We start from the raw sequence: 27,172 nt of genomic DNA, 5'->3' as shown, positions 1-27,172 counted from the left end.
CAAGCAGACTATGATTACAGAGGATGAGAGTGGGGCCCAGTGAGATCAGGCATAACACAGAATGCCTTTGCCTTCATAGTTCAGGGTCACCTTCACCAAAAAAATCTTCCTGGATTCCATTACCCATTCTTCAACCCAGTCTGACTCCCTGTCTGTGCATACCTGTAATTAGTTTCCATTCCTCTTTCTCTGTAGAACAATAGCATAGATAATCCTAAAAACTCTTCTTTAAAAAAAAAAAAACAAGTCTCTAGAGATTTCATTATTTAGCATGCCATATTTTAGAGCAGATTTACTTCCTTAAAGGTGTTCTTTAAAGATAATGTAAAAAGCAATTTGCACTCCAGGGCATAGGATGCTCAGGTACCAACAGGGAAGAGAGGTTGTCAGGAAGCATCTCAGGGAGTAGAGAAATATGTCAAGGGGGTTGATGCATTCATAGAGGATCAATCACAGAAAATCAAGAAATGACTGGCTTTGTGAATCTCCATCATCAGCAGCTGTACTGCTTCCCTTCTCAGACTGGGAGCTTGCCAAGGGAGAGTAAGGGCATGTCTCACCAGCCTGGGCCCAGGCAGTGACTCCAGGGCAAGGCTCCAGGGGGCTTCAGGGTTCACTAAGAGATGATTCCTGTTGTCCCTCAGATAAGCGCAGTGGTGGCTACCTCCAGCAGTGGCAGCTCCTGGACCGTATTCTCCAGCAGATTGTACTCCAGGATGAGAGGGGTGTGGACCCTGACATGGCTCCCTTGGAGAGCTTCAACGTCAAGAACATCGTCAACATGTGAGCAGTGGTTAGCCCTCACCTGTCTTCCTGCTCCTTTCCATCTCTCTCCCATTCGGGGGTCTCACCAGTGAAAGCTCAGCTCCCTCTCTCACACCAGACACCTCCAAATGGGCCTTGAGCAACATTGTCTAAAACAACTCTTTGAGATAATAGAAATAAATGCTCCATGTCTGCACTGGCCACTTGTGGCTGCGCAGCACCTAACATGTGGCATGTTTGACTGGGGAACTGAACTTTAAATTGTATTTCCTTTTAATCAAATAGCCACATGGCATGTGGTTAGTGACTGCCATGTGGGACAGCATAGATTTGTGGGGGGTCACTCAGCTGTCAGTGATTCATCGCATGGATTGGATAGAGGAGGAGTTTAAAACCAGCGTAGAGGAGGAATCAGCAAACTGTGGTCTGTGGGCTGACTCCCCAGCTTGTGTTTGTACGGTCCATGAGCTAAGAGTAGTTTGTACATTTTAAAAGAGTTATTAAAAACAAACACAAGAATATGCAACAAAGACTGTACATAGTATATAAAATCTAAAATACTTATTCTGTCCCTTTAGAGAAAGTGTGCTGACTGCTGATATAGAGCATGACCATTTCACCATGAGGCTGTTGGACAAGGGTGTCACAGCCTAAGGTCTGACTTGCCATCTTTGACTGACCCTGGGTCCAGAGAAACACAGAGAACCAAGTTGCAAGTCACATCCGTTAATATTCAGACCTTATATTGACCCACTGAGTTTTCATTTTAAACTTTTACTTATCTTTCAGTATAAGTCTGAGCCAATTGCCCTTAAGGAGATAAAGTGGCTCTCAGTGATTCATTGTATTTATTCCTAGGCCAAGCAGAAAATGATCTTTAAACTGTTCAGCCACTGTTTTTCATTTACTCAAATAGGGTTAAAATCAGTTGGTGTGGTTAAAATGCTAACTGATATGTTAGGGAAGTACAACTAGTAAAGATCAAAATGTAACTTTTTCTATATTTTCTGCTAACTCTTTACACTAGTACAGAAGCTTTTCCTTTGTCAGAGGATGAAAACTCCTCAGGTTTAATGAAGTTTTTTCTGCTTCTTGGGCAATGGAAGTCCTAAGATCACTTTAAGCCACCAACATAGCCTCTAATCTGTAACTGGAAGGACTAGTCCTAGATGTACATGAGTAGTCTAGATGTGACTGAGTCTTAAATCTCTCTTCTGGACTGGAGCCGGAAAGCTGCAGTGAGGAGGGGTCTGTGTGTGTGTGTGTGTGTGTGAGAGAGAGAGAGAGAGAGAGAGAGAGAGATGGATGGTTGGCCTCTTTTCTCAGTTCTATTTCTCTTTTAATCCTTCCTACACCCCTTTCCCACTAGCTAACCAGTTTCTGATTCCCACTAGAGGAAGCATGGGGTCAGGAAGGAGAAAGGGAAAAGGTCTTACCTGATCAGGTAACTTAGTAAACAGGCTTCCTGCTCTCTGGTCTTGGCACGTGGGTAAAGTCACGAATATATTTCTGGGGTCTTCAGAAGTTCCTCACTGGGTGCCTCTCATGCAAAGCCCTGCTCACTGATCATTCAAGGTGTGTTTTTTGCCTTCTTCCCAGGGCTGGGTGGTACCATACCTTCCATCAGCTCCCGATTCATTGGCAATACAATACACAGATTTGTACCATTGGAGTGTCCATTTTTCTCCTAGGTGGACTTCTTAGACAGGGCTTAAAATAGCTTCAGCATAGTTCCTCCACAGTGCTTACATCTGGCCCAAAGAAACCCTTATGCAATCCTTATACCAGCAAACTCCTGGAGTCCCATTGACAGGACCCACCCAGCTCAGCAGTGCTCTCCTGCTTAGTGCTTCTTTGCTCTCTGGGCCCACGTGCCTCCACGTCAGATCCCAATCCACCATGCTTCCTGCTCAATGTCAAGGAACATGGATCAAAACTCTCTGAGAGGCCCAAACAAGACAACTGGACAGTGGTAAGGGAGGTAGCAGCCCCAGGGAAGATGCTGGCAGTGGCTTTCTCCAAAGAAGTCTCTGCACAAATTATTCCCCCCTCCATACTCTGTCTCCTCTTTATAGCCTTGGTCTGGTTGAGAAGGTTAAGAATCATGGATATAACTCTTCCACATTTTCAGATTTACCAAAGAAACGATTATTGGGATTTCACCTCTCTTATACCGTGGTGTCTAGGTGACAGTTTACTTTTAACCCCTGTTACAAGAGTTTTATGTGAATGAGGAGTTCCTATGGTTTAGACACATCCCCTCTTCATGCTCAACACACTTATTCTGTGTTATTGGAATGGGTGCTCTCTCTTTGGAATTCTGCACCATGGTAGGGTCAATATTTTGATCTCTGTCAATGCAAAAACCTATTTTTACAAATGGGTTCAAATAATTACAACTAAGGGGAGCCTGAGAGTTAGACCTAGTTCTACCAGTAGTTAGTTGTGATCTCCAGCTCTTGTCGCAGGAGCTTCAGCTGTTTCACAAAGGAATTAGATTATAAGATACCTGAGGGTTCTTTTAGCTTTCACAGTCCATGGAGAGACACATAGTGAGAACTGGGCAGGGATAGGGACCTGGAGAAACATCTGGAGAGCCAGAATCTTGTCCTTGGTGTGACGAGACAGCTGGGAAATCAGGGCACCATTGTGGGGAATAGGAAGATGACCTGTCCTCTGGAGGGTTGTGAACCAGTGTTCAACAGGCCCTTCCCTCTATGTCCCACCAGGCTCATCAATGAGAATGAGGTCAAACAGTGGCGAGACCAGGCTGAGAAGTTCCGGAAAGGTGAGGAGCTCTGCCTGAACCCACTGCCCACTCTACACACTCCTTCCCCTGCTCAGCCCAGGACCCACCTCTACCTTTGGAGAGGGATACACACAGACTCACATTCTCTCTCTCCATTTCCTTTCCTGTCCCACCCCATCCCAGAACACATGGAGCTGGTGAGCAAGCTGGAAAGGAAGGAGCGAGAATGTGAGACAAAGACGTTGGAGAAGGAAGAGATGATGAGAACGCTGAACAAGATGAAGGACAAACTGGCCCGAGAGTCCCAGGAGCTACGCCAGGCTCGTGGACAAGTGGCTGAGCTGGTAGCCCAACTCAGTGAAATCTCAGTATGTGGGCACTGTCCTCTCCTTTTATATAGATGAGCCTAGACCTTCAGGATAAGGTGGGAAGAACAGTGTGGGGAGGGGCTCAGGACCTCAGAATGAGGGATAAGAGAGAGGGGCAGCTTAGCCCAGCATAGAAGGGACCCCTGAGGCTATAAGGGTGTCACCTTTGTGTTACTTAGAAAAAAATAATGCCCCTTCCTCTGGGTGATGCTGTCCCAGGAAGCACCCTTTGGAGGCAGAGTGCAGGGGGGATTTTGGCTCCACCCACCCTCAGCTGGATGCCCTCATGCAGGTAGTAGTAAACACAACTCTGTGTATCAGCCTGCTGTTGCATTGTGATGACAATGACTTTATTCAGTGTCTATGTATGAATGTTGGACTTATGTGTGTGTCTGTCTGTGGTTGTGTGTGTGTATCTGATGCTTGGGACACAGAAATAGTATATGTGGGAGGTAAGAGCAGGATTGGAGAGTCTAGTGTAGATTGAGATTAAGAGTAAGGACCTTTAGGAGTAATAGCAGGAACCTGAAAGGTATTACTGCTGATGGCTTTGTTCTTTGGATTTTTCTGTCTTCCCACAGACAGGACCTATATCTTCCCCACCTCCCCCTGGGGGACCACTTACCTTGTCTTCCTCGATGACAACCAATGACCTGCCTCCACCCGCACCCCCTTTACCATTTGCCTGCTGCCCCCCACCGCCACCACCCCTTCCACCTGGTGGGCCTCCCACTCCCCCTGGTGCCCCACCTTGCTTCAGCATGGGCCTGCCCCTCCCTCCAGACCCCTTCCCCAGCAGTGATGTCCCACTCAGGAAGAAATGTGTCCCCCAACCTTCCCACCCACTGAAGTCCTTCAACTGGGTCAAGCTCAATGAGGTGAGTTATCAGGGAGAGATCAGTGCATCCACTCTCCCATAGCCAAGGGAAGGCAGCCCCATCATTTGCAGATCTCTCCCCTGGGTTTTTCTTTGGGGGGCATAAACAGAGACACAGTGGATGCAGAAGATGTGGCTGCTGATACCAGGCTACTTGTTCACTGAAAGGAACATCTACCCTGGGAGGAGAGGGCTGGGCATGTGCTAACGCTCATGTTGCCAAGCCACCTGCAGGTGGAATCTTGTGTGTGCTGAGGGTTAATGGAGTAACACAGGTCCAGGAGCATGGGCCTTGCTTCCTAGACAAGACAAGGGCAGGACTGGAACTCTAAGGATAGGGTCCATCTGAGGAAAAGGTAGAAGATCTAGGCAAAGATCTTGGGCCAAATTCTAAGTATGGTAAAGATCAGGGCAATTGTACATAAGACTGAAATTAGGCCTGACAAGTGAGGACACACTTGTAATGAAGAATTTGATGCCAAGATACAGACATTTTGTCATCATTTCAAGGAAAGGAGCTACTTTCCTAGATGGCTCAGCAGGGAGAGGCCCTTCTGAGCAGGACCCACTAATTACCAATCCCAGGTCTGCGTGTGGAGTTGATTTCTCTGTTGGGCTCTCATGAGCATAGAGGAGAGATGCAACTAGGTTGCATTAGACCCCCAGGAAATGAAAGCCAGTTCCAGTCTGGGTTAAGCCCTGCCTCTGGTTCTGTACTAATATGTTCTATTAAGAGGACTGATGACTCTGTCCTGGAGATAAATACATATTAGGCAGCTGAGTTCAACTGGCCTGACTCACACTCACACTTCCGTAACAGTCATGCTTTGACCTGGGAGTAGTGGGTGCACTCTGACCTTGTTGTATGGGCCTGTTGGACTACCTCTTGGGGAAATTATAACTGTACCATTCTAGTGAACTTAACGTGAGTTCAAATGGACATTCAAGTGGGAAGAGATATGGGGTTGCTAAGTAGGTTGTCAGCTGTTTGTTAGATGCCTTCTCCTAATGGTAGACCAGCTAGCCAGTCAGTTTGAAGTCTGCTTTGTGCAAAGCTTTTTTGCTGGGGACCGTGATGGATAATATTAAAAAGTGAGACATAATGTCGCCCTGTAAGAGCTTTGAATTTGGCAAATCAGCAAGAATGTTCAAAGGAACACCTAAATCCTGGGGATGGATTAAAGGATAACCTCCAACCAAACCAGGTTTGGCTCTAACTGTGTGACCTGGGCAATCACTCATTTTGTCTGTACATCAGTTTTATTGTTTGTGAGATGATCTCTAAGATTTCTTCTACCTCTGGTTTTATAATATAGGTGGAAAGATGGTGCATGAATACAGCCCATTTATAGTCTCCTGGGCCTCTGATAACATCTTCAATCTGAATTATTAAAATTATAAAGCCACCTGTTAGCAGCATTTTGAAGCAACACTGTTAAAGTTTGTGACAGCTGCATCACACAGCTGTGCCCTGTGGATGCTTCTCCATGGCCACAATGCAAGCCAGGAAGGTCAGGAGCATTTGAGCAGACAGGGGCCTGTCTCTGAAGAACCCGGGGCCAGGGGCCTCAGAGAATGAACAATGGAAACATTCATTGTTCATGGTCAGAAGTAATATATTTTAAAATTGTGATTAAAAGATACAGTTTTTGTCTATATTTATAATTTATAATTTATAATTTTAAAAGTGTCACAAAATGTTGATCAGGCACCCTAACAAAGAAGACAGACAAGGCAACTAATATTTTTGCAATATTTTTATCACATTGAGCTTAGGATTTTCTCTGGGGTCCACCAATAATAAAGTTTATGTGAAATCTGCAGGGATCCAGAGAAGGCTAGAGTTTCATTTCTGGACTAGAAAATACAAGTTTGATGAAATAGGCATTCGGGAGCATTTACAGGAGCTGCAGACATTGCTCAGCAAAGATGGGTGGAAGGGCGTCAAGAAATATTTGTGAATCTATTATCCTAGTCCTCAGCTGTTACTTGTATGACTAGTGACTATTTCATCATTTGGGCTTCAGGTTCCTGATCTGTAAAATGGGGGTAATTATGGCATCTGTATCAAAGTTTGTTTTAATACATAGAAAGTGCTTTTACCAGTGACTGACACATAGAAAATCTTAATAATTATAATAGGTTATTGTAGGTGGTACTACATGTGTGCTTTAACTGTGTTATTTCACTTAACTCACACTTTAACTCAGTAAATGTCATTGAGACTCAGTTTCCCTATGTGACATGGAGTCCCCCCTCCATTTGCCAACAGTTCCATGGAGTGATAAGTAAGGCTGAGGGAGAGCGGGCCAGCTTGGTCTTGTTGACCCCAAATGCTGTATGAGGGAAACCTAATGAAGTGTGTTTTTGAAAAAGATTTCCTTGGCATATACAAGGAGGCTCTAGAAGGGCAAAAACTCCAGGAATCTAGACTGGAGGTGATGAGATCTTGGCCAGAGTGGTGTAAAAATTAAATTTGAGAATTAGTGTGCATGGTGGGCACATCAAGATGACTGGGTGAAATTTAGGGTGTGGAGAACACCAGGCATGGACGTACCTCTGTCTGTCTCTAGAACTGGCTACACTTCCACCAAGAGTTCTTGTGGTGAGTTAGGGCGAAGGGAGAGTGTTTGGGAAGATGTGTGGGAGAGACTGGACGCTCAGTCTGTTGTTCCTTCCTGGTGTTCAACATCCCAGTCCCTCGTTCCAGCCCATTTTTTCTCAACCTGGCCTCAGCAGCAATAAGGAGCAAGGGGACACTTCACCGCTCTGGGCTTTCCCAGTGCGCCCACTGCCACCCCAGGCCTAGATTTAAGTGGGGGCTGAAACAGAAGTTTCTCTCCCCTGCCTTCTCCAATTCAACTCCTGACCATCTCCCCTCTGCTTGTTTTCACCCCGTTCGGGAGCCTGGCTCCTCTCCCCAGACCCCTTCACTTATCCTGCGTGTGCTCCTGCACGTACGTGCACACACATGCAGTGGTTGCTTCTGCCATGAAAAGAATGTGTCTGTATTGGGTTTGGCCAGTTGCCTGTATCCCTTGCCACTCTGAGCTTCCCAGCCAGGCATTCCACAAGAGGGTCCCTGGCCTTAGGAAGGCCACAGGAATGTCCCCACCCCCTGCTCTGGCCTAGCCTCCCCTTTTCCAGAGTTTAAGAAAATAAAAATGAGTGTAAAGTATGTTTCTCTCTCCAAGCCTTGCTAAAGGGGAGATGGAGGGAGGAGGAGGCAGTGTTAGGAAGGCTCCCCAGCTGCCCTGCAGTCAGAAGAAGGTGAGGAGAGTCTGTCTGAAAAGGCAGCAAAGCTCTAGATGAGGTGAAGGTTCCTGGGAGGAGAGGGGTGGAGCATGCGGGGGGGCTCTCTCTTGCCTCTTGTCCTCTAAGCCGTTATGGGATGTTGCAGGACCACTGGAGTGTTTTTGGCTTGGTAGATAGCTCCTCCTCAGAGGCTAGCAGCTTCTCCTTAGATGCCTGGGTGGGGATTAAAGGCAAGCATTGTATACAGAGGTAGGGCAATACCTAAGTTGAGAGACCTTGGAATGTAAACTCCTGGGCCTATCCCAGTCTTAGGGGACAGGACATCCTCCCTGAGTCTGACCCACGGGAAATTGTGGCAGGCTTGCTGGCCTCATCAGTCACTGGAGAGGCCAGGATGTCCCAGCCTTTGGCATTTGGCCACTTTCTGGGAATCTGGGAAAGTGGGAAGAAGACCTCTGGGAGGCGAAATGACCATCTCAGATACAGGAAATCCCATCTGCACTAAGGATTTAAAGATCCCAAATACTGTGTGGGCATGCTTCCTCCCAGGGACTGAGCCAACCCCGACCTTCAGGGAGAGAGCCCTGAGAGCACTGGGTTGGCTTCGCTTTTCTGGAAGGAGTTCATTTTTGCCCATCCATCACTCCAGCACACCCACTGATTTCTCTAATACACACGTAGGCCTCACATGGAAAGGAGGAGAAGGGGGTTGTCTCTAGACTCTACCCTGGAGCAGACGATTGAGGAGGGGTGGGGGCTTGAGGGGGAAGAGTTGACCCCCTTCTGAAGGCCTAAAAGTCTGCCTGTCATACTGTGTGCAGCTGGGGGGCAGGTGGGATTAGGGGGGCATTGGCCATCTCCACAGTGAAGGAACTGAGCCAACCATGGGCCTTCTCCCTGCCCTGAATTTTAGGAACGTGTCCCTGGCACCGTATGGAATGAAATTGATGACATGCAGGTATTTCGGATTCTGGACCTAGAGGACTTTGAAAAAATGTTTTCAGCCTATCAGAGGCACCAGGTAAGACCCGGCCCCTCTAGCCTCTTGGGTCTTGACTTTTAGTCTTGACTTCACATTTGCCCCAACCCTCAGTCCCTCCCACCTTCCATCCTGAAACTATTGAATGATTTCATTCTTTATCAGGTATCATGTACTTACCGGGAACACAGATATAGATAGGAATTAGAGGTGTGCAGTGCAGTGAGGGGAGACATCCCATTGTATTGAAGTTTGTATTTATACATTAAGTGATGAAATAGAATTTTGTTCATTTCTCTTTTTTCCTTCTGGACCACTGGAGGTGGAGTCCGAGGGCCTGGCCAATGTCGACTCTGTTTTTTCTTTGGCCCTAGCACTTAGGGACTATACCTAGAAGGCACTTTAACTTGTCAAACCACTTTCTCCACCATACTCTCATCTCAACACCCACAAGAGTTGAGTAGCAGAGATGTTAATGTATCAAGGAAGGCGGAGTTGCACTAGGTCATGTTAGGGGGTTGAGGCTGGAGACAGCCCGGGCAGGCCAACTGAGGCCCTGGGCTCTGCTCCACAGACGCTGTGTGCAGATGACTGATGCGGCAGTAGAGGGAGTGGGGTTGGTGACAGAATACAGGGCATTCACCAGCCAGGGATCTCAAACTATGCCAGGTACCTGTGGGATGGCCAAAAGTACTGGTTCTTGGACCTCATCCCTAAATGAACGTGAGTCAGGAAATGAATTGGGGCCCAGGCATCTGCATTGCAGCTGGCATATCTAGGGGCCTTCCCCCCAAGTTCAAGCATTAGCAGCCAAAAGCCTCAAAATATTTGCTTTCTCTCTGGCCTGCCTCCCAGAGGCTGTTTCCACTTGGGTTGTGCTATTTTCTTCTGTGTTTTCTCTGCCAGTTCCAGGGCTTCAGCCCTGAGGACTTCCCCATGTGCCAGTGAGTGGGGTCCGTGCCCTCCTGAGTCCTGGGCAGTGGCTACAGGTAGTGACTGGGCTTCCATTTCTTTCTGGAAAGTCCAGACCTGAGGCCAACCCTTCCTGAGGGCAGTGGGGCTGAGGGCAGCTGTCACTGCTGCTAGGGGACTGGCCAGTGGTGTGGGGTGGGAACAGGGCTCTGGCCCTGTTTTGGGGTTCTAGAAAAACCACATGGTTGTTCATATAATTTAAAGGTGGGTGCTCAAGGCATCTGATTCCAGGAAACATTTTCAGCTCTTGCCCATGTCAGGCAGGTGCAGGCACAGGCAGCCACTAGAGGGAGTCCTTCTGAGCACATCTGTGCTCCTGAGTGGGTGCCAGGGTTGGAGGGAGGGAGTGCTAGGGGCGTATTGGGCATGGCCAATCACACACTTCCATCTAGTTTGAGCATTTTCCTCAGGGCCAGGGTTCTGACCTGGACCACCCGGTCTCCAGGATCCTGAGGCAGGTTGGGATGAGAGCCAGTGGGGAAAGAAAGGCTTTGGGGTTGAGGACAAGCTGGATCTGGGACCTCCCCATTTGGTGAGTGGAGAATAGTTACAATGGAAAGCCCCTGTCCCACCTCGCCTCTCTGAGCCCAGTCAGTCCAGCACTCTGTCCAGCAAAGCTCACCTAGGCTACTGTCATTCAGAGGTTGCCCAGACTCTGGGGCTGAATTCACATCAACAGAGCTGGAGAGAGAGAGATCTTAGAGGCCATGCAGCCTTGGTCACCTCCTCTTGCTGCCTGGGGCCTGGATTGTGGGGTGGAGAGAGGTCCTTTCAGCTGTGGGCCTTCCCTCTCTGTTCAGTGGAGGACCTGACTCAGTGATTTCAGCCCCATCAGGGTCAGGAAGGGAGAACCAGGTGAGAGCTCTGCCTCCTCAGCAACCCCCCTTAGAAATTCAAAGGCAGGCAAGGGGCAGGGGTCCAGGGGCAAAAGTCTGGGATATGGTGCTTTCCTTTGCCTCAGTGTCTCCTCCCCTGTTGAGAAAGTTGAACTCATGGGAGTTCAGAGGAGGGGGAGGCCTGGAATGGGGCACTAGGGGCCTGGTCTGCCCTGATTGGGTAATGATGGGTAGTCCCACTGTGCCCAGAGCATGTGGGAGATGCTGTCTGTCCTTTGCTTTGTTTGGCTTGTGACTGTGTGTCTGCTGGAAGCAACTCCTGTTGGGTACTGCTTATAGGTCTCCATCTCTAGCCATGGGGTCTCTCAGGGGTGAGCATGCCTTTAGGCATGAGGAGAGTAGAAGATAGGGGTCCCTACATTTCTTTTCCTATTCCTGGTCCCTGTACCTCTTGGCTAACATTGTGCATGTTTAATTCTCTGTTGGCTGTGGCTGCTGCCTGCCTAGGAGCTGATAACTAATACTTCTCAACAGGTGAGTCACTCATGGGGCTCTGGATACTCCAACTTTTATCTGCTCTCCTGGGCTGCTGCCCTGTACTGGGCCAAAAAGAACGGTTCTGTCTACTCTACCTTCCACCATATTACCCATCTATACAGGGTGGCCCCAGGGGCAGGGGTCAGTCCCCAAAGAGAAGGCAGAAGTATAGGAGGGGGCTAGTGCTCATGGACCCTGGCCAGCAGTGGAGTTGAATGTGTACTGGAGTAAGGAGAAAGCCCCCAGGTCTTTTGTCTTACACAAGGGAGGGGTCCAACACCAGTAAGGCCAGTAAGACGGCATAGGCTGGACACAGTTCACCAAGGTAAAGATGTGAGTGGTGGCCCTGAAGTTGTACGGCATGAAGCATGTACTTGGAGGGAGCTCCCAGAGCAAGAGCTGGCCACTGTCCACCTTACCAGGGGCCCCAGAGAAGGCAGGGGGAATCTGATTTATTGGGAATATGCCCACTGAAACCTCAGAGGAGAGAATTCTACATGGAATTCTGCCTCAGTTTCCCCACCCCTGAACATGCAGATGCTCTCTGTCTAGGGCACAGGGGGCTCTGCCTGAAGTCTCCTGGAGTCCAGGAACTGTGGATCTGTGGGGACTTAGAACCAGCTTCTTACAAGTTTGGGGAGGCTGTCTGGGTGGGATAGTGGGAGAGGGGGTTGATTCCCTGGAGATGTGTAAATATCACATTGCCTAGAGTCACAGGGATCAGTAAATCCCCCTCCATCAATATAGCTCTTTCTCTGGTTTGCCCAGAGAGGTCAATCTTTAAAAAAGTGGGCTCCTCATTGCCCCCCAACTCATTCTAGCCCATGGTAAAGTCCCAGATGCCTCCCATTAGGGTCAGTAACTAACCACTGTGCTCCTCTCTCTCCTGCCTTTTTGTTTGCCTTTCTCCTCTTACACCAGGAGCATGGTCTGGTTGGTAGGGAGGTGACTCGTGGAAGGGAGGGGGCAAGTAGAGGATTGCGGAAAAACACACACCTCAACCTTTCTAACTGGCTTGTTGGTTGCAGAAAGAGTTGGGCTCCACTGAGGACATCTACCTGGCCTCCCGAAAGGTCAAAGAGCTGTCAGTCATTGACGGCCGGAGGGCTCAGAACTGCATCATCCTTCTCTCCAAGTATGTTTATGCTGGCCCTGCCTTTTTGTCCCCTGCCCCATGTTATGTTCCTGGGGGTAGGGGATGGGCCCCCCAGGAAGCAGAGGACTGAGGTGGGGCTACTGGAGGAAGATAGTTAACTTGAGTACCTGGGGGAGATAGTTGCCCAGGAACTGGGGTGATAGCAGTCTCTGGCCTCACCTCTCTGCTGTCCTCTGGAAAAGGGGATGGGGCACTAATCTAGAACCCTTTCTGTGAGCCCATGTCGAGCAGCAGCGTGGGGCTCTGCAGACAGGAAACTGCCCCAGTCTCGAGGCCCATGACCAGCCTGGTCAGCATCTGGTAGTAGAGTTGCTCTAAGCCCATGGAGGGCCCCGAAAGGCTTAGGCCACAGAACAGCATGATCTCAGCCCCCAAGCATTTCCCATGGCTGCAGAACAAACAGGGCAGTATCTGCACTAACAGCAAAGCTTCTGTGCAGGGCCTCCTGCCTGGGCCAGGGTCAGAGGGCGCTGCCTCCCAGACTATTCTTAGTGCTGTTCTGGCTGCCTCTGGGACAACCACTCACTTTCCTCCCACAAGGCCCCAAGGCCTCAGTTTCTTTACCTTGATGGTGGGGGAGAGGTCTGCACCTCCAGGGGTCCCATTGGCTGTGCATCTGGAGGGGATAGAAAAGGTGTGTGTGTTTGTGTGTGCATGTGCGTGTCAGGGGCAGGGCTTCTCCCCCACTCCTCAGACGGCAAGAGGGACTGGCTGTGTGGGAGCTGGGGCGCTGTCACAGACTGAGAGCTATTCTGCTTTCTGAGAATGAAGGAAGCAGGAAGCTGCCTTCTTAGAACTGCCAGTACTCCCACCCTCCCAGGGACATGCTACAGATATTTTAGGCATGAGGGGAAGGAGGAAGATCAGAAACAGCCTCCCTCTGTCTCTCAGGTTACAATGAAGATGACTCTTTTACTCCCACATGTCCCTGTCAGCTCTGATGGAGGCTCAGACACCAGACCAGAGACTTGGGTCTTTATTTAGGGACTAAAATACCTCATCATTGAGTTTATGGGGTGAACCAGATTAGTTTAGTGTGAGGAGGCTTTGCGGAGGAGCTGAGGAGGAGGACTCTCAAATGTGCTCCCATATTCATGTGAGGGAGGGAGAAGGTCTGGGGTCTGTTCTGAGCAGAGGGCCAGGCCAGGCTGCTCAGGGCGGGCTCTTGCCTTAGGCTGAAGCTTTCTAATGAGGAGATCCGGCAGGCTGTCTTGAAGATGGACGAGCAGGAGGACCTCGCCAAGGACATGCTGGAGCAGGTGAGGTCCCTCAAGGGGAGAGCAGCTGAAACTAGGGGGCAGTGTACCCCTTCCTAACAGCCCCCAGAGAGGCCAAGAGGTCACTGAGAACTCAGGCTAGAAGCTGGAGGAGTTGGGGAGAGGTGTGTAGAAACTCCCCTGGGCCAGCCTTTCTGAGGAGAGGCCAGGAAAGGCTGCATCTTTTCCAGGGAATTGAGGCCCCGAAAGGAGTCCCATGGGTCTCAAGCAAAGTCAGTGACCCATAATCATATCTTCCCCAAGTCACTTCTACCTCAATTTGCTGTGTCCTTGAAGAGAAACCTAGGAAACCTGAGATAAAACCATCAGTAATTGGACTTTATTAAAACTGTGAACTCTTTTCACCAAAAAGCACTCTTACCAGAGTAAAGAGAAAGCCAGACTTTACAATATGTCTCCCTTATGTATATCCAGCAAAGATCTCAGGTTCAGAATAAAGAACACTACAAATCAGTGAGAAAACGACAAACAGCTGCACTTAAAAGTGAGCAAAAATTTTTAACAAGTACTTCCTAAAAAAGAATTCCTAAGTGGCTCGTTGCTGTTAGTCATCAGAGAAATATGGTAGAAATAGGTGTGTGAATACCTGTTCTAAGATTAGAACCAGAATAGCTAAGATTGAAAAGACTGACAATTCCAAGTGCTGGTTAGGAAGTGAGGTGATTGGAATTCTCATTTGGTACAATTATTTTGGAAAATAAATTGGCATCGCACACTAAGGCCACGCACATGAGTATACCTACCCAGTTGCCCAGCAGCCCCACTCCTAAGTATACATTGAGACACCCAAACTGTGAACAACCCCATTGTCTCTCAGTAGGAAAGCAAATAAATAGACTGTGTGTTGTATATTACTGCAGTAGAATACTACTCAGCAATGAACAAAAAGCAACCTATCAAAACTTACAACATGATGGAATCTCAGACATTGAGTGAAATAAGGCAGACACCAAAGGGAAATACACCTCGAGTACATTTATAAGAACTTCAAGAATAGGCAAATCAAGTCCAAGGTGGTAAAATTCAGTGGAGAGGCTATACACTGGAGGGAGGGTGGATTAGCTGATCAAAGTGACACAAGGAAACTTTCTGGCAGGATGGAACTCTTCTGTATCTTGTCTGGTTGGTGGTAGATGGTTTTGTGAAAATTCACTGAACTGCACATTTAAAATGGATGTGTTTTATATAAATAAAACTTTAATAAAGGCTTTAAAAAGAAGACAGTCACTGGCTATATACTTAAGAATAATGTACTTTACTGTATGTAAGTTATTTCTTCATTTTAAAAATTTAAAAAAGAGAAAAGCAATCTAGAGCTGGGCATCCTATCATCCCTTTTGGGCAGCTGAAACGCAAACGGTCCACGCGAGGGTGCCTCTGCCTCTTAAGGGGACACCTCTCCATCTTAAGCCTCGTGAGTGTGTGGGCTCTACTCTATCATTTCCCCACCAGTTTCCTGTCTGACCTTCACTGCTCTTTGCAGCTCCTCAAGTTCATCCCAGAGAAGAGTGACATTGACCTCCTCGAGGAACACAAGCATGAGATTGAGCGGATGGCCCGTGCTGACCGCTTCCTTTATGAAATGAGCAGGTTGGGGCATTCAGTGCAGCAGGAGGGGTCAGGGAGGGCAGGCTGAGGACAGGGCTGGAGCTGGCTCTTAGGGTTGGGGATGCAGGGGGCTGCCCCATGACGTAGCTCACCCTGTCCACAGGATTGACCACTACCAGCAGCGGCTGCAGGCCCTCTTCTTCAAGAAGAAGTTCCAGGAGCGGCTGGCTGAGGCAAAGCCCAAAGTGGAAGGTATGGCTGAGGGAGCGGAGGAAGCCTGAGAGGAAAGGCATCTGGGGAGGCCGGGGAGGGAGTCCATGAGCAAGGGCAGAGGAAAAACTCCCCCAAAACCAAAACTAAGGACAATATTTTAAATGATGATTACTGTAGATATATGCACTTTATATTATTAGCACATGTGCCAAACATTTCCTCCACCTCAGCGTGCAGACTCCCTAAAGCGGAGGATCTGTTGGCATCTGCCCTAGCATGGGACAGGGATGCCGAGAAAATGACACAGTAATTCCCCCTTATTCACATTTTTACCTTCCATGGTTCAGTTACCCATGGTCAGCCATGGCCCAAAAATATTAAATGGAAGATTGCAGAAATAGACAGTTCATACATTTAAACTGTGCACTGTTCTGAGTGGTATGAGGAAATCTCATGCTGCCCTGCTCCATTCCACCTGGGGATGTGAGTCATGCCCTTTTCAAACACATCCATGCTTATACGATCCCTGCTCATGAGTCACTTGGTAGACGTTGCCATTATTAGATCCGTTATCAGAGAGAGACCGTGTTCACATAACTTGCATTATAGTGTATTGCTATAATTGCCCTAATTTATTCTTAGTTACTATTCATCTCTTACTGTGCCTAATTTATAAATTAAACTTTATCATAGGTATGTACATATAGGGAAAAACATAGTATATATAGGGTTCAGTATATCACTGTTTCAGGCATCCACTGAGGGTTTTGCAGAGGGTTAGGGGGACTGAACCTCCTCCTAAACAGGCCATTTCCAGACGAGCATGTTGTTATTAAATGAGGATCATGTGCCAAGCACTGTGTGAAACACTCCATGTGGATGGTCTCACTTGATCCTCACAACAATCCAGTAGGTGCACCTGTTCCCTCATCTCTGAAATGAGGATGTGCTGCCTGAGGCCTTGTTACTGGTGCATGGTGAAGTCAGATAGTGCCTGGTGTTCTTCAAAATCCATCCCTTCACTCTCTCACCTTGCTGTACTTCCCAGAGGGTGGCAGAGGGCACGGGGCAGAGAGTCGGGAAAGGCAGGTAGTCAGGATGGTGGGAAGCCATGCAGTCAGGAGGGGGGACACAGGCGAGGCTGTGAGGTTCATTTGTGGTGAGGACAGGGTCAGCAGAGTGGAACAAGGAAGCCTGTGTCCAAGATGCTGAGAGGGACAGCATGGGCCCCCTCTGCTGGGCACCAGGGCTGGCTACCACTCCCAGGATGCCCCCTTCAGAGAATGGCCCTTTCTGAAGTTCTGCAAACTGCTTCAGGGAGGTTACTGGTGATAGGTGAAGCTTGGCAGAGCTAGACACAGACATCTTCTGTGATCTGAACCCTGATGCACTCATACACACATGCAGTAAGGGAACTGCAGTCTGGCTGAGATCATAGAGGGAGAAGGAACTGTGATGTGAGTGAGAAGGAATAAGATCAGCGGTGACTCTGCTGGTCTGAGGTCTGGTGGCACCTCCAGCCACACCAACAGGGGAATCCTTCCCTTTACACAGCTTTCTTTGTCCTGCTGCTGACTGTCCTTGGGGCTTTAGACACAGCTAGGGGATTTAGCCCAAAGCATATGTGCTCAACTATTTGTGTGTCTTGGGTCCATGGAGCAAATGTGAGCAATAGCCACTTGAAGCTGTGGAACCATAATAGCTTAGCCACCAATTAGGTTTACTGTCAGATAATTTCCTATTCCTGGGAGCCCACTCCTAAGCTCTTCCCTAAGAATTAGTCACTGCATGCTCAGAGAATAGGCAACCTTTACTATCAAGCTAAGCAGAGCTAGGTGAGTTTTGAATGGCACAAGCAGCTGGGGAAGGCCATCTGCGCTCTGCTATGGCATGGCTGCTCTTCTAGAAGGGTCTGCAGGTCTCTCTTTCCTCTGGGAGTTGGGAAGAAGCAACTGAATCAGGCCAGTGGGCTTGACTGGGTGGAGATGAGAGGATCATGCAGAAATCAGGGTTCGTAGTCCTTTTACTTCTCCAAGGAAAGATTCCTGGGTGAGCTAAGATTTGTGACCTGTAGCTGGTTGAGGAGCTATTGACACATTTTCACACACCCCTGTCCCCAAGCTGGTCCTCTGGGTCAATTTGCCAAAAGTCAGTTCACTAGATTTGACAAACTTACCAGTTCTTTTATAAATATATTCCTGATTTTCTTTACTATATTATTATGAATATGTTTATTGCTTGAATATACCAAATTTACCAGTTCTCATTATGAATACATTCACTGAATATAGTCACGATGAGTATGGTTTCAAATGTAAACATACTCCTATGAATATATTCATGAGTATATCGTTCCTATGAATGTGTTGGAAGTGTCTGTGCTGCATATGCAAGTTTTCCCATTTACACTGATTTCCTTTGAACTCTTGTCATCTGTTTTGCCAACATTTTTAGCATTTTCAGTATGATTACTTCACAAATTTTTCAGATAGTGTGTCAACCAAAGAAGACTATTCCAACCAATAAAAATTGCTGGAAACTTTTATAAGTGGCTTTATTTTAAAGTGAACTTTTTATTGCAATGTGCAGGTGGAAAAGTACACATATCATCAGGGGTTTACTTGACAAATTACGGTGAAGTGAACTCACCTACATAATTGATCCCAGGTCAAGAATGTTTCAAGCCCCCTTCTTCAGGTCCCCCTCCAACATCATCCCCCAACCATTACTTTCCTCTCCTCTCTAGAGGTTTTGTCTGTCTTGGATTTTGTATAAATGGGATAGAGTATGAATAATTCTATGCTTGCTTCTTTTGCTCAGCATTGCGGTTGTGAGTTATCTCTGTTGTTACGTGTAGCAGTGGGTTATTCATTCTCGGGGCTGCATTTTATTCCACTTATGAATATACCATAAATGATTTAATTACTCTATTTGTATATAATTTAAGGGAAAAATAACTAGAAACCACTCAAATACCTATCAAGTATACCACTTGATCATAGAATATTGGAATATGTACATGTTCAACTTTAGAAGCTACTTACAAACCTTCCTTAATACTCACTTTTACAGCTTTTTTTTCAATTACTTATTTTTAATTGTCTTGAAGATTTCTACAAATATTTAGTCAGATGGTTCTCATTTTATCTTCATAGCAGCATCTTAAGGAATGTTCAGCTTGGCATAAGCCAAAGATTATAGAATAGTTTGGTCTTCTTATCACCACATTTAATAATCAAAAGGCACATTCCATAACTAATATCCAGATTTTCAGTGTAGGATTTGTCTCCTTATTCCACACATCTGCTATAAATACGTAATAGTTGGGGAAAGGCCAGAGCATCCACAGTAAAATTAAATATTGAAGTTTTGGTTACCATTAGCTTAATTTGTATTTCTAGCAAATGCGTTATTTAAGACATGGGAAGAAAGTGGCTAAAATACCTAAAGGTTGGAAAGTTTTTTAAAATGATATTCAACAGGATGTCAAGTTCAAAGATGCCATCAATTATAAAGCACACCATTATCTTATAGAACAAAAATAATGTGGGAATATTACAGTTGCTGACGTGTTATAATTTATTTGACAGGAATTTTTTTCTTTCCAAAATAAATCAATAAAATTCAGCATTTCATAAGAGCCAGAAACAGTCCCATAATATGTAAAATGCTGAAATTCAAACTTTAATCATTAAAGTTTAGAAAAGTAGTATATTCTTATGTGTATCAATAGAAAGACTGTATTAATAATCTTTAAATATACACAAGAAAAGATATTCTCAGATACATTCTTAGAAGAGTTGGTGCATTCTGAGAATTAGTTATTTGTTAAATTGGCTTTTGGTGAGTTTGTTTCTTCCCCCGGAGGTGGGCAGGTGTGGCGTAGATTTGCCTGAGGGGGGCGGGGACATAGTCTGTGACCCTCTGAGAGCCGAAGACACTTGCAGCCCCTTTTCTAGACTTTGCAGTGGCACCATCCTGGGGTGCAAGAGGACCAGCTGCTCTGTCCTGCTCTAAGTAGGGAGCTGACCTGTCCCCCCTCTCCCAGCCATACTGCTGGCCTCCCAGGAGCTGATCCGCAGCAAGCGTCTAAAACAGATGCTAGAGGTCGTCCTGGCCATCGGTAACTTCATGAACAAAGGGCAGCGTGGGAGTGCCTATGGGTTCCGAGTGGCCAGCCTCAACAAGATCGCGGACACCAAGTCCAGTATTGACAGGTGGGACCCTGCCCACTTTCTTAACCTCCATCCCACCCTATGTGGACTCTCCCCTCCTCCCTTTTACTCTCCCTCCACTTCCAACCCAACCCAGGGCCTCCTTCCCCTAACACCTCACCCTAGTTTCCTGCTGACCCTCATTCCCTTACCAATGACCTGATTTTCATCCACAGAAACATCTCTTTGCTTCATTACCTGATTATGATCCTGGAGAAGCATTTCCATGATATCCTGAACATGCCCTCAGAACTGCAGCATCTTCCAGAAGCCGCCAAAGTCAAGTGAGGGATTCCTCTGAGGCTTCCTTCCTGCCGTGTTCACACGTGCTGTACTCTAAGTGTCCTCCATTGGGGTTACTCAGGGCCGAGTAGGAAAAGGCAGTGCCTTGGGGTATGCCAAATGAAGACAGATAATTTGCTCTCCAATCCTTATTTCAGAGATGCTTCCAGGAAACAGAGTCGGGTGGGCACCTGGAGCTTCACCCCGCCAAGGAAGTGTGGGAGACAGTGTAGGACCCTCTTCCTTATTTTACCCAAGGGACATCATATACCATCTCCTGTCAGTCACTGGCTAAGTTCAGTTGAACCAGTCAACTGGTTCAGGGAGGGGGGCATTACTATTTGGCCCCTAGAAAAAGTGCCCACAGAGTTGGAAGTCAGGACTGCCCACTACAAGGGATGGAAATATGGGTGGGTCGGCAATAGTATCTGCTGCATGCAAGAAGTCAGACCAGAACATACATAGACCGATAGAAGCATCTTCAATAGAAGCAGAAATGCAGTGGTAAATGGCTAATATGCATCAAATGCTTCCTGCTTGCAAGTCTAATACTTGTAAGTTAAGAGCTTATAAGTGTTACCTGATGGTAAAAAAAATAAATCTAAGACAGAGGCCATGTGTTAGAAACTTTCTAATATGCAGCCTGACATCTGATCTCCAAGGATCTATAGGACATAAAACTGCCGGTTTATAGAAGCACAGACAGAGCATGGAGGGGAGGTGATTTGCCATGTTAGTGGCCAGTGCAGGGCTGGAGCACAGGTCACTGACCCCGAGGCCACTGGGCTTTGCTTGCCCTATCCCTGTACCACCCTCAGCTCCTTTCCCTCCCTCTGTGTCCCCCTACAGCTTGGCAGAGCTGGAGAAGGAGGTGGGCAACCTCAGGAAGGGCCTCAGAGCGGTCGAGGTGGTGAGTACATCATGTCTGCCTGCCTGGGTGTGAGGGGATGCTGTCGGGGGCACTGGGTCAGGTGATGGACCCCCAGGCAGCAGATGCATTCCTGGCCCAAAGCCCCTGGCTGGAGGGATAGAATAATGGGCATAGCCTCTAGCACAGAGTTAGCCCTCAGGGTAGGATGACTGGATTATCTGGGGTTTAATTGAGTCCCTCAAAGAGGGACATTGAGGTTAACCAGATCACTTTCCAACATGTCTACTGGGTGGTGGAGCGGAATGGACAGTAAATTCTCCCACATCCTTTGGGAGCCGGGTAGTGGCAGGTGGAACATAGTGTGACACTGGGGACTGGTATACCCAGGAGTTCCTGCCTTATGTCTCTTTACCTCCTCCTGGGCCAGTAGAGGAGCCAGGGGCTGCACACTTGGCTGGAAACCCAGGTCTCTGGTTGCCACCATTCCTGTTCGGATGGTTTCTCAGATGGTACTACCTCTGGCTTTAGGCTAGACTAGAAAACTAGAGTCCTTTCCCGTCTTCACTGAGTGTGTGTATGTATGGGAGTGGGGTGGGGTGATGTTACACGGGTAAGAAGAAAATCAGCTTACAGACTGAAGTTAAATATGAGAAACAAACTTTCATTGCTCTCATGATGGGGCTGGGGCAGAGGATGATTGCCAGTTTATGAAGTACCTCCCAAAGTGTGAACCCTGGACCAGCAGCATCAGCAAGGAGATTTGGAAATGCATCTGCACACAGACCTGAGGGTCTTGCTAAAATGCAGATTCTGATTCCACAGGTATGGGGTGGGGCCCAAGAGTCTCTCTTTCTTCAAATTGCCCAGGTGATGCTAATGCTGGTGGCAGGCCACACTTTGGGTAGCAAGGGTCTGGAGAAAGGTGGCAGGATGGGCTAGGGAAGGATAGAGGCAGGTGGGCTGGTTGATAGCTCTCACAATCTTCATTGCCCTTGAAATTGTGACACCTGGGGTGTTCCCCCTTCCAAAGGAGGGCTCGGTGTCCTGTGATTGACAAGAAGGGTGGGCAGTGTGGCAACTCTGGAATTCCCAATTTTGATCTTAGCACCCATCTAACCAGCACTTTGCTCTCCATCCTCAGGAGCTGGAATATCAGAAACGCCAGCAACGAGAACCAAATGACAAGTTTGTCCCAGTCATGAGTGACTTCATCACAGTTTCCAGCTTTAGCTTCTCAGAGCTGGAAGACCAGCTGAATGAGGCCAGAGACAAGGTGAGGGTGGCATCCCAAGCCTCCTCTCACCATCATCCTAACTCCACCCCCATCCTCTCCAATCCAGCCTTAAGTAGACAGCTCCTTCACCCATTCCTACCAGATGGCTCAAGCTTTGAGGAATAACTATTGCTTAACTCCTACAAGAAAGGCAATAGCAACTCTGATATAAAGATCATAGTCCATTCATCAGGTGTCAGGCACCACATTAAGTGTTGTCTTATTACCTTCTTTTTGAGTTTGTTGAAAGGTTATTAGCTCTTTTGACAGATATGTACACTGAGATCCAGAGTGGTTAAGTAACTAGCTCAAGGTTTCCCAGCTGTGACAGACAGAGCTGGGTTAGCATCCTGACTCTGGATCTCAGCTTTGGTCTCAGTTGCTATCTTCCTGCTTCTCACACTATATGCGCATCAGCCTCATCTGTGGGAGTCTTAGTAAAATGTGCATCCTCCTTCAGGTGTTTGGAATGGGGCCTGTGGTTCAGCATTTCTGATAAGCTCCCAGGGGATACCCATGCTGGTCCATGGAGTGTACTTTGAGTAATGAGGTCTTTCTTAGAGGACTTTGAGTGGTTTAGAGATGGTAGTTCTCATTAAAGAACAGTGAGTGCCTGGCGCATATAATGATAGTTGGCACTTTACATCTATTAACTGGTTTAATGCCCACAACAACACTATAAAGTAGGTTCTATTATTATTACCATTTACAGATGAGAAAACAGGCACAAAAAGGTTAAATAATTAGCCCAATAAATACATGATTTCTGAAGTCATTTTGAGTTCTGACCAGGCAGTTACTTCCCAAGGTCTGTAGCTCCAGATCCCATTCCCACACCACAATAGACCCAGAAATGGCTCTGGACATCCTCATTGGCCAGCTTGGATGCCCATGTCCCAGGGTGTATGCCTCTGCCCTTCCCCTCAGCCTTGCCCTGACCCTGATGATAATGGAGGTCTCCCCTTCTCCAGCCCTGACTCCATACCAAAGTCCCCCACTCTTGGGCTGGGCTCTGCCCTGGTTGGCACCCGGCTAACCATGTGGCCTAGGCCCATGGTACTCAGGGGGGGCTCTCCAACATCCCTTTTCCTCGCAACAGTTCTCCAAGGCCCTGATGCACTTTGGGGAGCAGGACAGCAAGATGCAGCCAGATGAATTCTTCGGCATCTTTGACACCTTCCTTCAGGCCTTCTCAGAGGCCCGGCAGGACCTGGAGGCCATGAGGAGGAGGAAGGAAGAGGAGGAGCGACGGGCACGCATGGAAGCCATGGTGAGCGGTGGGCAGGGCCTGAAGGGAGAGAGGCAGGTCCCAGTGGTTGGGTGTGTGTGAGGAGAGCGGGGCCTGAAAAACACTGTAGGGGCTGATGCCAACCCTCAGTGGGGAGAGTGGTCTTCTTGGCCTGAGGAGAGAGAGCATGTGAGCTGGGCAGGCACAGGGCATCGAGGAGGAGAGTGGGGTCAGGTGATGAACCCCAGCGTCAAGGTGCAAGCCCAGGAGTTAGCCCCTGGCTGGGAGGAGACTGGTTTGTAAGTGAGATTACAGGTGGCTGCTCTGGCCTCAGCCCATCTCTCCCTCCTCACCCCTGCAGCTGAAGGAGCAGAGGGAGCGGGAGCGATGGCAGCGGCAGCGGAAGGTGCACGCAGGCAGCGCACTGGAGGAGGGGGGCGAGTTCGATGACCTGGTGTCGGCCCTGCGCTCCGGGGAGGTTTTCGACAAGGACTTATGCAAGCTCAAGCGCAGCCGCAAGCGGTCAGGGGGCCAGACCCTGGAAGTTACCCGGGAGCGGGCAATAAACAGGCTAAATTATTGACCTGGGCACTGGCCACAGCAGGAGGCCAGCAGACAGGGATGGACCAGAGCAGCTGAGTGGAGGAGGCAGGGACACATAAATCCCATGGTGCTCAGTTTAGAGCCCTGGGCTGGGTCCTGGGGTGGGGGCTGTGTGAGGCAGGACCAGAGTCTCCCACATGTACCTGAGGAGGCTCCTCTGTCCTCTCCTCTCCCCATTACTTTCTGCTCCTCAGCCCCCAGGGATCACTGTCTGAGGCTGATGTGGATATCCTTGGCAGGCTTGGCTGAGGGGCCCTGCTCCCCACCATGCATGGGAGCCCACACATTGGCACAGAACTGTTTGAGATCTAGACCAGACAGGTCCATGCATCTTGTCCAGAGGTCATGTGCAGTGGGCAGTGTCTGTGGGGTGGGAGCCCTGAGAGCCAGGGGGAAAGAATCCAGGCCCCCTTCCTTCAAGAGGCGGCTTAATGGAACATTGATCTGGGAACCAACTTTCATCTTGATGGCAAAGGAAGAGGCATTATATATTCTAGCTAGATAGATTCCAGGAGAAAAAGATGCGGGAGGAAGATGCAGGGACCAAGTCATCAGGACACAGAGTACCAGTGCCTGTTTCCTTCATCACAACTCATTTAAGCCTCATTTAATTCTCTCTCTTCCTTCCCTACTGCCACCTCTGTTCTATCTACTAATCCAGAATCCCAGAAAACCCACCTTTGGGTTCCCACAACTATGGCTCACTATCAGATATTTCATGCATCTAGTAAGGGAGAGGTTTCAACAAAGACTGCTCATCACCATACCTCGTGCCTTGGGCACAGGGATCTTTGAACGAAACTCTCCTCCCACCTTCCATTGACCATGGTCTTGAGGTAAGATGGTGACCTCGCTCATTGGCTAGGAGTGCCTGGCAGCCTTTCACCAGAGGGCAGCACTTGAATGCCTAGCCCCACCCCAGAGCTGTCTAGTCTACCACATTACGCTACTTGGACCCCAAACTGACATCTGCCTCAGGGCAGAAACCACAGTGACCTCCACTCTGCAGCATGTAGGAGACCTCAAACCATGTGTGTCTATCTGGCTGAGGCTGGAACTGGGATATCGGTTCCTGAGAGGGTCCCAAGGGCCAGCACTGCTCTCTGCATTTACATGCCATCTCAGAGGATGTCTCTTCCCCTGAGGCATTCAGACTTGGGCCAGAGAAGGCCGGGGAGCTAGGGAGATGGTGGATGGGGAAGGGGAGGGAGGCCAACTTTTCTGGCAAGTGCACTGCCTGAAAGAGACAAGGTGGTGACAGGAGTGGCCAGGGGAAGTCCTGCTACCATCATTAATACCTTTAGTTCTTCAACCTGACTTCCAAGGGCCCATTCTGGTCCTCCTCTTCACTCCCACCTTCCATTCTATCCATCTTACACTGTCCATTCCCATTTTGCGTTCTGCCCATCTTGAATGGGTGGGTCAATGGCTGTACTTAGACAGTGTTCTGTCTTCTAAAAGAAGGAAGGTGAGGTCAACTCCATCAAAGCTCTTATTTTCAGTACATTTTCTCTCCCTGGATTTGACCTTTCATCCTCTACCTGCTTGAACCTTCATCCAAGGGTTCCTTGCCCTTCCATCCTTCTGCCCCTCCCTTTATGTTTCTCACCTTCTAACCTACTCCTCTGGCTCAGGGCTATTGCCAGTGGACAGGCTGGTGGGCTGGGCCCAGTCTTCAGCTGCCTGTCTTTTCCCTACATCAGATTCCTGGGGGTGGGGCCGTAGTAGTTTCCAGGGGAGAAACAAGGTTGGTGGGCCCAGCATGTGTGTTGGTTTGAGGGGGAGGGATCTGAGCAAAAGCAAGTCTGGTCCCATGTGTGAAGAGGCCATCCTGGAGCCCAGGCGAGGGCAAGATGAAGCTTCCAGGAAAAGCAGCTGCAGAGAGCTGTTATAGCCATCTGTATACCTAAAAGCCCTTGCTGCAAGAGGCTGGTATTGGGATGATCAGAAGGTTGTGGGTGGGGTCTCGGAACATCCTCTCCCCAGCTGTCTGGTATCAACCTGATCCACAGGGGCAGGGAACAGGGGAGGGCTCCACTTCTATCTAACAGGCCTGCCCAAATCCTGGCATTCCCATCCACCGTGGAAGCCTGGATATGTGCCAGGAAAGACGAGGAATATGGAAGCTGTTCAAGACACATTGGATCCACAGAAAAGCAGTTTGGTTTAACTGTTTACAGAGGACACATACATTCTTCTAGGGCTCTGGCTTTTCACCCCCAGAGATTTTTCTTCTCTATTTATTATTTTCAAGATCTGGCCAGTGGCTCTGGCACGACACCACTGTGGCCAGGTCTCTGAGAGTGCCTTGGACCATGGACCATTGTGGCTGACTCAGCAAGAAGGGGCCAGTGCCCCATGGAGACAGCTGAGTGGGTCCTTGATACACTATATGTTTACACCTGTTTCCTTCTTGGACTTTTCCCAGTGCCTTTCCCACCCATCCTGCCAATCTTTGAATTTCTCCTACTAATTGTGTGTCTGATGTAAAATCCAGTTAACCTAATGCAACTTGTCCCCTTCTCAGCTACAGCACCCATTCATTCTCCCATGATGGAAATAAAGTGTGTGTAGGGCAGTAGGTGGAGAAAATTCTCCAAGTGGCTGGGGAAGGGGCTAGTCCGGGCTCTCCCACCCGATCTTATTCCCACCAGTGGGGGAGCTGTGACCATCTGCCCACCTGTACCAGCGACGCCTTCATGCCAAGGCTGCTCTCACCAGCTGTCTCAGATGACAAATGAGACTAATGTACAAAATCGGCAATGTCCTTTTTACCTGCACCTTTTTTATAAGAATATATTGTAATACTAAAAAATATTAAATCCATACCATCCCCCCAGTCTGCCTTGAAACTTGTGCTTTCTTCCCCTGAGGGAGCTTGAGGTGTGCTGGGGACCAGGTACAGCTGGTGGTGTTGGAGCCAGCTCCTACCAGCCCTGAAAGCACAATTGTGACGTTTTTTTGAATCTTGCAAACAAGTTCATGTGGCACCGTAGCTTGAAATCAGTCTCCTGGGAATTTGGCCTTTTCTTCTACTGAGAGCTGGTTGTTAAACATTCACCAGCATACCTGGGTGTAGGGCAGAGGGTGTCCCTATAGATAGACCCAAGGAAGCCTATCCATGTTAAAGAACCTAGCAGCCAAGTCTAGTGCTTGGGGTGGGGTGGGT

At 48.4% G+C, this 27,172-nt stretch overlaps 1 protein-coding gene across 5 annotated transcripts in view; it reads left to right on the top strand.

Moving 5' to 3' along the window:
* The window catches only part of DAAM2 (dishevelled associated activator of morphogenesis 2), a 110,469-nt gene extending 83,627 nt beyond the window's left edge, over positions 1 to 26,842 (top strand). For 4 of the 5 annotated variants that reach the window (XM_037146194.2, XM_037146195.2, XM_037146196.2 and 1 more), the window contains 16 exons: positions 645 to 783; positions 3,495 to 3,553; positions 3,698 to 3,882; positions 4,464 to 4,760; positions 8,928 to 9,035; positions 11,309 to 11,335; positions 12,367 to 12,473; positions 13,669 to 13,753; positions 15,255 to 15,361; positions 15,483 to 15,571; positions 19,581 to 19,749; positions 19,923 to 20,030; positions 20,878 to 20,938; positions 22,041 to 22,172; positions 23,272 to 23,442; positions 23,762 to 26,842. In XM_037146194.2, coding sequence (XP_037002089.2) covers positions 645 to 783; positions 3,495 to 3,553; positions 3,698 to 3,882; positions 4,464 to 4,760; positions 8,928 to 9,035; positions 11,309 to 11,335; positions 12,367 to 12,473; positions 13,669 to 13,753; positions 15,255 to 15,361; positions 15,483 to 15,571; positions 19,581 to 19,749; positions 19,923 to 20,030; positions 20,878 to 20,938; positions 22,041 to 22,172; positions 23,272 to 23,442; positions 23,762 to 23,983 — 2,066 coding nt within the window. In that variant the 3' untranslated portion in view covers positions 23,984 to 26,842. The remainder of the gene's footprint in view (positions 1 to 644; positions 784 to 3,494; positions 3,554 to 3,697; positions 3,883 to 4,463; positions 4,761 to 8,927; positions 9,036 to 11,308; positions 11,336 to 12,366; positions 12,474 to 13,668; positions 13,754 to 15,254; positions 15,362 to 15,482; positions 15,572 to 19,580; positions 19,750 to 19,922; positions 20,031 to 20,877; positions 20,939 to 22,040; positions 22,173 to 23,271; positions 23,443 to 23,761) is intronic. The other variant, XM_037146198.2, reaches the window with a different exon arrangement.
* Positions 26,843 to 27,172: the final 330 nt, after the last annotated feature.

This window comes from Artibeus jamaicensis, unplaced genomic scaffold, assembly GCF_021234435.1.
Source record: "Artibeus jamaicensis isolate MK-2021 breed Jamaican fruit bat unplaced genomic scaffold, CSHL_Jam_final contig_1803, whole genome shotgun sequence".
NCBI classification, from domain to species: domain Eukaryota; kingdom Metazoa; phylum Chordata; class Mammalia; order Chiroptera; family Phyllostomidae; genus Artibeus; species Artibeus jamaicensis.
The sequence above is the reverse complement of the archived record's forward strand: the minus strand, read 5'-3'. Positions and strand labels throughout refer to the sequence as shown.